Source organism: Peromyscus leucopus, chromosome 5 (assembly GCF_004664715.2).
Source record: "Peromyscus leucopus breed LL Stock chromosome 5, UCI_PerLeu_2.1, whole genome shotgun sequence".
In the NCBI taxonomy this organism is placed as follows: domain Eukaryota; kingdom Metazoa; phylum Chordata; class Mammalia; order Rodentia; family Cricetidae; genus Peromyscus; species Peromyscus leucopus.
The window spans coordinates 38,586,154-38,597,835 of record NC_051067.1 but is presented as its reverse complement, the minus strand read 5'-3'; the positions used below and the strand labels follow the sequence as shown (position 1 = coordinate 38,597,835).

Below are 11,682 nucleotides of genomic sequence, written 5' to 3'. Positions count from 1 at the left end.
AAGCTTAGTTCTTTGATTTATTGCTCTTTCTGTTGCTTGTTCTACTCTGTTCTTCTGATGTTTCCCTTCTGTCTCTCCTGAGGTCTTCCTTCCTTCTGGCTACGTCCTGATGTCTTCCTTCCACATCTTTCCTTCTTCATCGTTCCTGGTATTCTCCTCCTCCCCTGTCTTTAGTTTTTCCCTCACAGCTTATGTATCCCAATGAACACAGGTAAAAACAGCGTGCTTTCCATATCCCTTACATGATTACATAGGAAGGTGAAAAACAAGTTCTCCCAGAAACCCACATACATTCATACCCAAGCAACTTGTTAACAGAGTGTAAGCAAGCAAGGTCTTTTTCTCAGCCAGTTCTTTTGCTGGCAGACTGTATTTTGCAGTTACAAAGAAAGGACCAATCATTTTATTGTTTATCTCAAAAGGTAACTTTATAAAAAAAAAATCTTAAAGTAACCACAAATATAAAAATGTAATACAATCAGGCAGCTCTACTTTGAATCTGCAGGGTGCATACCCACTCATCAACATTTTTTATATCAGGAAGCTGAGGGCAGAAATGGGTACAAGGAATTAATTATCACCTTTGATCGCCAACCTATCCTAGCAAGAAAGGTTCATCAGCCAGCAATAGCCAGGCTGTCATTGGTCTTGTTTCTTGACCTCAACAAGTCCCTCACTTAACTATGTGCCTTTCTAAACTTTAAATTGTTCCCCAAGATTGTCTACCTCAAAGCCATTAACAAAAACACCTTAACCTAACCTTGCTAACAATTCTACATGTCTAAATTCTTTCTAAGGGTGGTGATTGAATCATTAATCTGCTCCAGCAGCAATGCGTGGAAAAAATCAATCACTATTATTGTAAGTATCAGTAATACTGCCAAGTGAGGGGCTAGAAACCCCCTGAGAGTTTTCATACAACCCACAGATGATGAGGAATGTGGTGACCCTGACAGCAACAATCAGAGCTAGGCTCACTAACAGCATGAGGTCCTCAGGACACATAGTCCTCGGGGCTTTGCCTCTCCAAGGCTCACTCGGCTGTAGCTTTGCCAACTGCCCAGCCATTTTCCATGAGTTCCAGTGCTGCCTGTTGGTCCCCTCTCATGGCCTCCAACATTCCCCCACCCCAATTACCCTCCCTTGTTCCCTGGTCTCACATACGGTTTGAATGACAAACCATTCAAAATGTCTCACAGCATCTCTTCTTCCCTTCCAGGCCTTGCTCTATTATTGTGAAGCATTAACAAAGACCAATCTCCAGCTACAGAAGGCAGCCTGCCTGGCACTAAAGAGCCTGGAGGTAAAGCCCAGTCCCAAAGCCCTCCAGCCCCACACTTCCAAAATCAAAGCCCCTCAGCCCTGTCCAGACTCAGAGACCCCATCCCTGGTCAGCCCTAGAACAACTCAGTCCGTTAAGCTTAGAGACAAGCCATGCCACGTGGCCATATCGGGTTCCTTCCCTATCCAAAGCCCTTCTTGTGGCCGTGACCCTTATCTTTTTGGAGCTGCATGAACAGGGTCCTTTTTCTCCTTGTACAAGGACTGCACAGGATTTTGTTAAAGTCATCAAGTAGAGAATAATTGCGGTTTCCCACTGCCCACAAGAGCCAGAGTGACTTTGGGTCACTGTTAGAAAAGTATTTTAACCCACAAAGGAGATGATATGGTCATTTCCCCAGTGTTTACTGTGTACAAATTGGCATAGAAAAACAAAGCCTGCACTGAAGTGTCCCAACTCAGTTTGCCACTGAGGTCCCCGATCCTTTCTCCTGAAATTAGTTTGCAGGCATGTGCAGCCTTTGATATCTTGACATTATGTCATCATCTACAAAATTCAGTCAAGTTGAAAAAAAAAATCACACGCTGTTTTAAGTCTATGATTTTGTGTCAGGCTACACTGTTAGCCTCAGCCACACGTGGACTGCAGGCTGCATGCTGGATGCAGCTGACCCCTGAGCGATGATAATGTGCTAGAGGAGGCATTAGTGAGCAGGGAGAGAGCTAAATGCAAAGGCTGCAGATTTCCAATGGAAGGCTAGACCTCATGTGGGACCCGCCTTTACCACAAAAACATTGGGGGGGTGGGGGGTGGGGATGAGAGAGCCACACCTTAGTGCTTACTAAAACCTTAGATGGGCACAGGGGACAAGGAGCAGGCCTGGAGGGATGTGAAAACAAGGGATTAATGCCATAAAAGGAAATGTTAATGATCTGTGAAGGAAAACAGCCGTGGGAAATTTTGCCTTCCTTGTTACATGGTCAGAAAATTACCTTCAAGTGACCCAACCCCCACCCAAAAAATGTTCCCATTGGTTAAGTATTTATTTGGGCACTCTCCTGGTGTGCTGTGACTCATCATAGCTGAGTGTCTCTGCTCCAGACTTCACACGGATAGACACATAGGGTACAGCAGCTGTCTATGTGGGCTCTACCGGACTTAGGTTCTAACCCAGGCATATCCCCAGCTGAGAAGACCATGCCCACTGCTCTATTCCTTTTCTCCCAGAAGACACCGTCCCTTCTGGGAACAGAAGCCCTCTTTCCAAACCACCCCCAACTCATGAAAAGAATCCCACACAACATGTGGTTTCAATACAAGCACGAGAGTTCTAAAATGAGGGTCATTTTGGAATCAGTGGGCTACAGCTTAAAGAATTACCTGTTCAGTCTCTTGGAAGACTGCGTCTAAGGGTCAGGCACTGATCTATTTTCCCTGGCAGGCCACAGAAAGCATTAAAATGCTAGTGACACTGTGTCAGTCTGACACTGAAGAAATCAGAACCGTGGCCTCGGAAACCCTCCTGTCTCTTGGTGAGTTTGTCTGTGTTTGCTTGCTCCGGGTGGTCTCTTGGGAACTGGAAGGAAGTGTCTTGTCCCTGCCCCGTCCACTTCCCCTTGGCTCTGCACCCACTGCTTCTGACACAGGAGAGATCAATTGTGTCCAGATCCTGCCCTGCCCCTTGTTCTCTCCGCACAAGAACCAGGGTTTTTCTCCCTTGCTATCTCCAAGGCTTCATCATCAGTCTGTGCCCTGTTCAGAGTCAAGACTGTGATTGGAGAGTGGTGGTTCATACCTGTACTTCTAGTACTGAAGAGGCTGAGGCAGGAGAATCTCCTCAAGTTCAAGGACAGCTTAGGCTACACAGTGAGACTGTCCCATAAAAGCAAAAAAAACACTAGAACCTGGAAGCCAGAAGCCAGAGAGGACCTCTAGAAATCCTGGCTACCAGTGTGAGGATGGCACATCAAAGTCAATGTCCCCGGCCTCTCCAGTGAATGCTGTGCACCCCAGTCGCCTCAGCCTCACGGTGACCTCTGATTACCCTGCTGTCCTAGTCTCACCTGGCATTATTTCATTCTGGAATGCCAGGCAAGCTCCCCGCCTTCACTTTGTGAAGGTTTGTGCCCTTTTGGTTCCTTTTGGGAGGATGAGAATGACAACAATTGTTTTTTCTTTCTCCTTTTTTTTTTTTTTTTTTTTTTTTTTTGGTTTTTCGAGACAGGGTTTCTCTGTGTAGCTTTGCGCCTTTCCTGGGACTCACTTGGTAGCCCAGGCTGGCCTCGAACTCACAGAGATCCGCCTGGCTCTGCCTCCCGAGTGCTGGGATTAAAGGCGTGCGCCACCACCGCCCAGCCGCCTTTCTCCTTTTTTTAAAGACAAGGTCTCACATGTCCCAGATTAGCCTTGAACTCACTATGTACCCTAAAAATGACCTTGAGCTTCTGATCCTCCTTCTTCAACTCCCAAGAGCCAGCATTACAGGTCTGTGATACAACCTCGGATTTATTTGGTGCTGATGATCAAATCCAGGATTTTGTGCGTGTTAGGCCAGTACTCTGCCAACTGAGCCACCCACCATCCGCAGCCATCAAGAAAACCTTTCCTAATGCCGATAAAACGGACAATTGCTGCTGCTAGCTCACACTTGTAATCCAAGCACTTCAGAGGTTTAGACAGGAGGCTTGCCACAAGTTTGGGGCTAGCCTGGACTACACATAGAGTTCCAAGCCAGTGTGGGCTACCTATATACACACAGAGAGGAGGAGGAAGAGGGAGGGAGAGAGAGAGGGAGAGAGAGCTATAGAAAACTTTACTGTGGTCACATACTCTAAAGTCTAAAAGTGCTCCTCTAAAAGTCTTTAAGCCTAATCCTGCCAATGTCTCCAGGAAAAAAGCCACACTGGTTTGACAATACATCTTAATCATGTAAAGAAGACTCATGGTTATTATAACCACCATGAAAATCCCATTTATTTTGAGACCTTCTTTCTTACAGGTATGGGATTAATAAGAATTGGAGCTGCTGTTGAATACACCATTATTTGAGAGGAAGCTTAGCTTGTATTTGCTTAAAGGATAAAATAGTTATTCTGTAAGGCTGTTTTAGATATAGAAATTATTTAATTCTCTAAAAACGTACCCAGGGTATTAGTGGCTTAAAGTCTTTTATCCCTCAAGGTTCTGAAATAACAATGAAGGTTTAAAAAAATAAACAATAGCCAGATATTTGGAAAGCGCACCCGACGTCTCTCTCTCCGTGGTAAACCGAGGAGGGGTATCCCGTGGCCTGTGCCCTCCCTGTTACATCCCCAAGAATGGTCCCACATCTGCTTCACCACCAGCCTTTCCATGCTGCTCACACCACCCAGGCCTCACCCGCAGGGTTCAGGGTTCTCCACTTACTGCACACCAAGTCTTCACTGCGCCTCTGCGCCCCGAGGTCTTCAGGTTGCCCCGCCCTAGGATTTTAGGGCCTTCTGGGTGGTTATAATATGCAGCAGAGTTGGAAGACCCCACCCCCGAGGCCAGTGTTGTGACTCTTCCTTGACCCTGAGGCACAGATAGTGGAGCACTTTGCTCACACACAGCCTAAATGCATACAGTGTTCCAGTATTCCCCATGGCAATAGGTAAGGCACCCTGTGGCCGAGGGCTAGCGTCATGATGAGTGAGCACGGAGAACACCAAGCAACAGCTCCTCACCAACTGGTGTGGACTCACTTCAACCTTGTAACCTTTGCTGTCTGAGAGACCCTCTTTTTTAACATTGATTTGTTTATTTTGTATGTGAGAGTGTGTATGTGTTGGGGCATCCTGTCAGGACACCTATGTGAAGGTCTTTCCAGTATGTAAATCAAAAGGATTAAACTCAAGTCACCAAGCCTGATGGCCAACATCTTTACCCATGACCTTGGCTATGCCAGACGAGCCAGTGGGGCCTATGACTCCCCAAATCCAGATTGTCCTCCAAAGCTCTGCCTGTATCTCAAGGCTAGCAAACAACTGACACTTGAGAGCAAAGCTCACGACAGCTAAGTATTAGCAAGACGTCCTGAGGGCCAGCTCGGGTTGCCGTCACTCTAACAATAAGCGCTGAACATCCCTCATCCCAAATGATTTGACCAAGAATGTTTCAGATTTGTTGCCTTTTACTTTTAATTTGGGATATTTGCATATACATGAGATATCTTAGGAGTGAAGTCCAAGTTTAAAGAGGAAAACTATGTGATATATATATATATATATACTGTTATGCCTACCTTAAAGGCAAGTTTATGTGACATTTTAAATTCACATACATTTGACTACAACCTATCATGTCCAAGGGCTCCCACTTGTGGAGTCCTAACAGTGCTCACAGATTTGGACACTGAAGCATTTGGATTTGGATTTTTGGATTACGGATGCTTACCGTGCTCTGGGTGGCATTCACAGAGAACTTCCACTCTATTTGAAGATCTGTCCTTCTCCCAAACCACTCGCATCAGTATATTCCCAATGTTTTGTTAACCTCTGTCCCTCACACGGAGTTCTAGTGCACAGCTGATTAAGTCACACTTTGTCTCACTAAGAAAGCTGCATCCTGTCTGTCTCTATGCTTCATTTTCTCCTCTCACCCAAGAGAACGTTGCATATTTATTGTTCTAAGATACTGTGCTAGGCCAACTAATTTTTTTTTTTTAGGAGAACTAGGGATTCAACCATGGTCTCCTGCTTGCTAAGCAAGTACCCTACAACTGGGCTAGATAAAACATCCCCCTTTAAAACATTTTATTCTGAGACAGGATTTCACTAAGTTGTCCAGGTTTTGCTTGAACTGGTAGTGATCCTCCTGCCTCCGGTTCTTGTGTAGGTAGGCTTACAGGCCTGCACTGCCACATCTGTCTTTTATTTATTTTCTTATGACAACGCCTCAACATAGCCAAGGCAGTCTTTTTTTTTTTTAAGATTATTTATTATGTATACAGAAGAGAGCACCAGATCTCATTACAGATGGTTGTGAGCCACCATATGGGCGCTGGGAATTGAACTCAGGACTTCTGGAAGAGCAGTCAGTGCTCTTAACCTCTGAGCCATCTCTCCAGCCCTTTTTTTTTTTTTTTTTTTTTTTTTTTTTTTTTTTTTTTGGTTTTTTGAGATAGGGTTTCTCTGTGCAGCTTTACGCCTTTCCTGGATCTCGCTCTGTAGACCAGGCTGGCCTCGAACTCACAGAGATCCGCCTGGCTCTGCCTCCCGAGTGCTGGGATTAAAGGCGTGCGCCACTACTGCCCAGCACCAAGGCAGTCTTTTGACTCATTCTGTAATATGAACATTATCTCTGGCTCATCCCCAGCCCTCATATCCCTATACTTTAATCAGTTTTTTTAACAGTAACAAATTTTATTTTCAAAATGTTAGCTATATAAGATGTTGCTGTGAGGGCCTGCGGGATGGTTCAGTAGGTAAAATGCTAGCTGCACACGTCTGACAACATGAGTTTAGTCCTCAGAACCCATTTAAAAAGCTAGAAGCACACACATCTGTAATCACAGCATCCCTACAGTGAGATGGGAGGTGGAGGAAGAGGATCACTCAGAAGCTCAAGGACCAGCGAGTGTGGTGTATGGAGTGCAGCAGACACAAGAGGGATCTTGTCTCCGAGTGGAAGAAGAGACCTGACTCCAGGATGTTGTCTCTGACCTCCACACACGTGTGGTGCTGCACGAGCACCCACATGCATAATGAGTAAATAAAAGATGTGGCTATAAACAAGACTGAATGAGCCATTGCCTGGAGGAGCACTGTGTGTTTAGGGGACTGTCTTAGTTAGGGTTTCAATTGCTGTCAAGAGACACCATGATCATGGCAACTCTTATAAAGGAAAACATTTAACTGAGGTGGCGGCTTATAGTTTCAGAGATTTAGTCCATTATCATCATGGCAGGGGGCACAGCAGCTGGGAGTATGGTGAGACATGGTGCTGGAGAAGGAGCTGAGAGTTCTACATCTTGGTCCAAAGGCAACAGAAAGTGAACTGAGATACTGGGTATGGCTTGAGCATATATGAGACCTCAAAGCCTGCCTCCACGCTGACACACTTCCTCCAACAAGACCACATCTACTTCAACAAAGCCACACCTAGTAGTGCCATTCCCTGTGAGCTTATGGAGCCAATTACACTCAAACTTATCAGAAATTATTATGGTCCAGCCTTAATAATCTTCTTCCCAGGAGCCCAGAAGAGAAGCTACAAATGGTGTGAACGATTTTTGGGAAAAAGAATCTAAGTACACTGAGCTCTTTCATCTGTCTACTTTATTCCTCTAGGATAAAATTCTATTTACACAGCTTCAGTTCTGTTCTCATGCCCAGCTCCTTTCTTGCCTGATTTCTCTCTACATTTATCTGCTGTCCCCTCTAAGTTCTATCTTAATTCTCTCATCTTAGTTCTGCCCCATCTTGGTCTTTCTCATCTCGTTCTTCCCCATCTGGCTCTCTTCCTCACCTTCCATCTCATTCTTCTAGCTCTCCATCTAGTTCTCAAGTCAAAATCCTCCCTCAGTCTCTGAGGTTTACATGGATATACCCATGCAATAGCAGTGCTCTAGCTAAAGCAAGGTCACCAGGCTTGAATTCTTACAGGGTCATAAAGGCAGACAAGAGTTTTCCTCAGGCAGTGACTGTCAGGCTTTCTTTTACAACCCAAAAGGGGAGTGGTAAAGGAGGAGGTCAACTAAGAGTTAAAATCAGTTAATATATATATATATATATATATATATATATATATGAATTTATGTGCTCAAACTACATTCCTAGAGGTGGTTAGGTAAATGTTAGGACTCTATGTTAGTATAAATACCACTAAGGCTGTATAAGAATGGAGGGTCTGAGCTTAATTTACCTTAATTCAGGAGATCATTGACCTTGGATGCTTGATAGGTATTTCAGATAAAATATACTGTTAAGAGTTCTTGGAAGCATATATAGCATACAAAAAAAACATTGCAGAAATCGGCTAATAGATATACAAAAGCTAAAATATCACCCAGGCTCCTTAAGCCACAGCTTGACCTTCACAAAAGTCCTTTCCAAGTGGTAGCTTTTGTGATAATAGCTGGATTCCATTACATTTTCCTGCGGCTTGCAGCACAAACCACCACAAGAGTAAAGACTAACTTTTAGCTAAAACTTGAAAGCCTAACTTTTAAAAATTAACTTTTTGTTTTGTTTTGGGGGGTTTTTTTGTTGGTTTTTTTGTTTGTTTGTTTTTCGAGACAGGGTTTTTCTGTGTAGCTTTGGAGCCTGTCCTGGAACTCACTCTGTAGCCCAGGCTAGCCTTGAACTCACAGAGATCCGCCTGGCTCTGCCTCCCGAGTGCTGGGATTAAAGGCGTGCACTACCACTGTCTGGCTAAAAATTAACTTTTACCATTAGTCATGTAGATGTACATAATGATATGATGCATAATGATGCATATATATGATATAATGTAACTAAATTAATATAGAATGTTCTCAAGTTACATAGAGATTCAATACACTGAGGTCATGGATAAGACTTACTGAAATCACTAATGCACTAAACGAAAATCATTCTGTCATGTGCAGTTGGCAGCAGATGGCCAGGGCTTGGGCTTTGTTTTGTGCCTTGCCGTTCATCTGGTCTCTTAACATTAACTCGAAAGTTCCTGGTTGTTCTAAGCATTGCCTAGAAATCTATAACACAATTAAGAAAAACGAAACACCTTTTTCTTATCGTCGTAACTAGCTAAGGCAGCACTACAAGGCTGAGGGTGTAGTTTGGTGGGAAAGTGCTTGAAAGTCTAATACGCATGAGGCCCTGGGTCCAATCCCCGGGAACTGTGAAAAAAGTGCAACAATAGCATGGCTCCACCATGTTATCCTGTGTGATGCATTAACGAAGTTAAATTCTAAGTGGTATTCATGTTTAATGTTCCCTGTCCAGGAGAAGACGGGCGGCTGGCATATGAACAGTTAGACAAATTCCCACGAGACTGTGTTAAAGTCGGAGGTCGTCACGGAACCGAAGTTGCCACGGCCTTTTAAATTTCACTTCAGCACTGCCTGACTGCTGTCCTGATACCTGGCCCTGTCATCAAGAGGGTGCTGTGGTGTGGCCAGCCCCTGGAACTTGCAGGGCGCTGCTGCTGCTGCTGCTGCTGCTGCTGCTGCTGCTGCTGCTGGTGGTGGTGCCGGTATAGGGATCTCAAAGTCCAGCTGCGCTGTACCATCTACTTTTCCTTGGCCCCCACAACAGGGCTGTGTGTAACTCACCAGACCACATCATAGTTGTGTCTCACAGCACTTCAGCGTCCGTCTTACTTTACTGTGGAATTTGAAAATAGCCATTTTTGTACCCGTGTGGAAGTTCATCTGTAAGTGTGAACTCTTCGTGCACCGTTTGGATAAGTGTCATATGCCTTGTTGCTTTCCTGCTGTGGTCTCCGGGTTGAGTGGTCCTTTAGCTACCTAATTCTACTTTAAAAACAGAGCACAAAAAGGAAGTTCTTCAAATGAAGGTTTTCTTAGAGAACCTGACCAAACGATCAATTATAAGAGACTGGGTTTCGGAGCTGAGGCTGGAGCTCCCCTGGTAGGGTGCTTGCCCAGCGTGCACGAAGCTTGGGTTCATCTCCAGCTCTGCAGAGGCTGGGTGTGCCGCTCATGTAAGCTCAGTGCTCAGAAAGTGGAGGAAGTAGGATCACAAGTTCAAGGTCATCTCCAGCTACCTAAGGAGTCCCCAGGGCAACCTGATGCAGGAAGCTATGGGGGTGGGGATCCTAAGTTTTATATTTTATATCTTAATTTTTTATAGTTCCTACTACTTGTTTCATTTTTTCATCCTGAGAATTTCCATATCATCTATCCATACAGTTTAAAAGATTAATTGAAAAACACTGCTTAAGATTGGACCTATACTATTAAAAATAAATGAAAACCTTGAAGCTTAGAGGCTTTTGTTCTTTAACAAAAACCATCTTCATCACTCCTGGTTTTTCATTGTTGTTTGGTTTTTGTTTTATCTTGAGATAGAGTTTCCCTGTTGCAGTCCCGACTGGCCTGGAACTCGATATATAGAACAGCCTGACCTTGAACTTGCAACAGTTCCCCAGCCTCTGCCTCCAGAGCTGGGATCAGGCACAAGCCACTAGGCCTGGTCCCATATAATAATTTTTTTCTCCTAAGACAAATACAAACCCCAAAGTTGTAGGTTCAGAAAGATGTTCCTTCAGGTGGGAACCTGGACTTTGGATGAGTCCTAACCAGATAGAATAGCGGGGTACTGAAAGTGGTCCCTGCTTCTATAAAATTGGCCATGAGACTAGGAAGCGCCTGGCCTTGAGAGATGGAAACCACCTCATAGTTTCAACAGCAACTCAGAACCGGCATGGAGATTCAGCCATTTACTAAGTGTGGAAGGGGTGGGTATGCCGAGACGTGACAACAGATGTATGAGTGCAATTTGAACTGTATTCTCAATGTGTTTGTATAAAATACCAATTAGATATTAGGTTCAATATTTACACTTTAGCAAGCCTTTAAAAGGGTTCATTTCATTTTAAAGTGAAATTTGTTTGCCAGGTTTCTGGCAACATATTCTTTCAACTGTGAAGTTCCACTGTACATATTTGTATATTTGTAAATGTTATATATATGCATATATCCCTCATTTTAAAGGTACACTGTACAGGCATAGTATGTATAGGCTATAATCTTTGTTAACTGGTTGAAATGTCTCTTTTATAGAAAGTCAAATTACAGCTATTCCAGGGACTTTGTTTGGTTTGTTTGAGATTTGAAACTTTTTGACTATTGCATGGATAATTAATTTCACGTCTTTTGTATTCACTTCTGTGTTTTAGTTTTAGTTGGGGAAGTGCTTTTCATTTTGTGGTATTTGTATTCATCACTCTTTCCATCATGTAAGTCAAAATAAAAATTATTTTTAATTACTAGTCTAATGTAGAATCCGATCTATAGTTCTAATTTTTTATCTATCATTATGTGTGTGCATACTGTGGCACGTTGGGGCATGCATGCCATGGCGCACCCGTGGAGGTCAGAGGACAACCCTGTAGTGTTCATTCTCTCCTTCCACCTCTACATAGGTTCCCAGAATCGAGCTCAGCTTGTCAGGCTTGCCCAGCAAGGACCTGTACTCACTGAGCCATCTCACGGTCCTTAGCTGTTTTCCACATCCCCTTCTTGGCTTACTATTTATACAATACCCTACTCCTCACTGTCCGCTTGAGTTTATTATCTTGCAGTGAAAATCCCAGGGGAATTCTGTATCCTGAGGTAAGTAGTAGACTAGAGTACACAGGAGGAAAGCCACTGTTTAAAACATCTTCCCAGCACTCGGGAGGCAGAGGCAGGCAGATGTCTGGGTTTGAGGCCA

At 44.1% G+C, this 11,682-nt stretch overlaps 1 protein-coding gene across 5 annotated transcripts in view; it reads left to right on the top strand.

The window, feature by feature from the left end:
- Nucleotides 1-11,245, top strand: part of Ripor2 (RHO family interacting cell polarization regulator 2) — a 213,814-nt gene extending 202,569 nt beyond the window's left edge. For all 5 annotated transcript variants that reach the window (XM_037205867.1, XM_028880649.2, XM_037205868.1 and 2 more), the window contains 3 exons: nt 1,220-1,303; nt 2,724-2,814; nt 9,229-11,245. In XM_037205867.1, the coding sequence (XP_037061762.1) occupies nt 1,220-1,303; nt 2,724-2,814; nt 9,229-9,329 (276 nt within the window). In that variant the 3' untranslated portion in view covers nt 9,330-11,245. The remainder of the gene's footprint in view (nt 1-1,219; nt 1,304-2,723; nt 2,815-9,228) is intronic.
- The last annotated feature ends 437 nt before the right edge of the window (nt 11,246-11,682 follow it).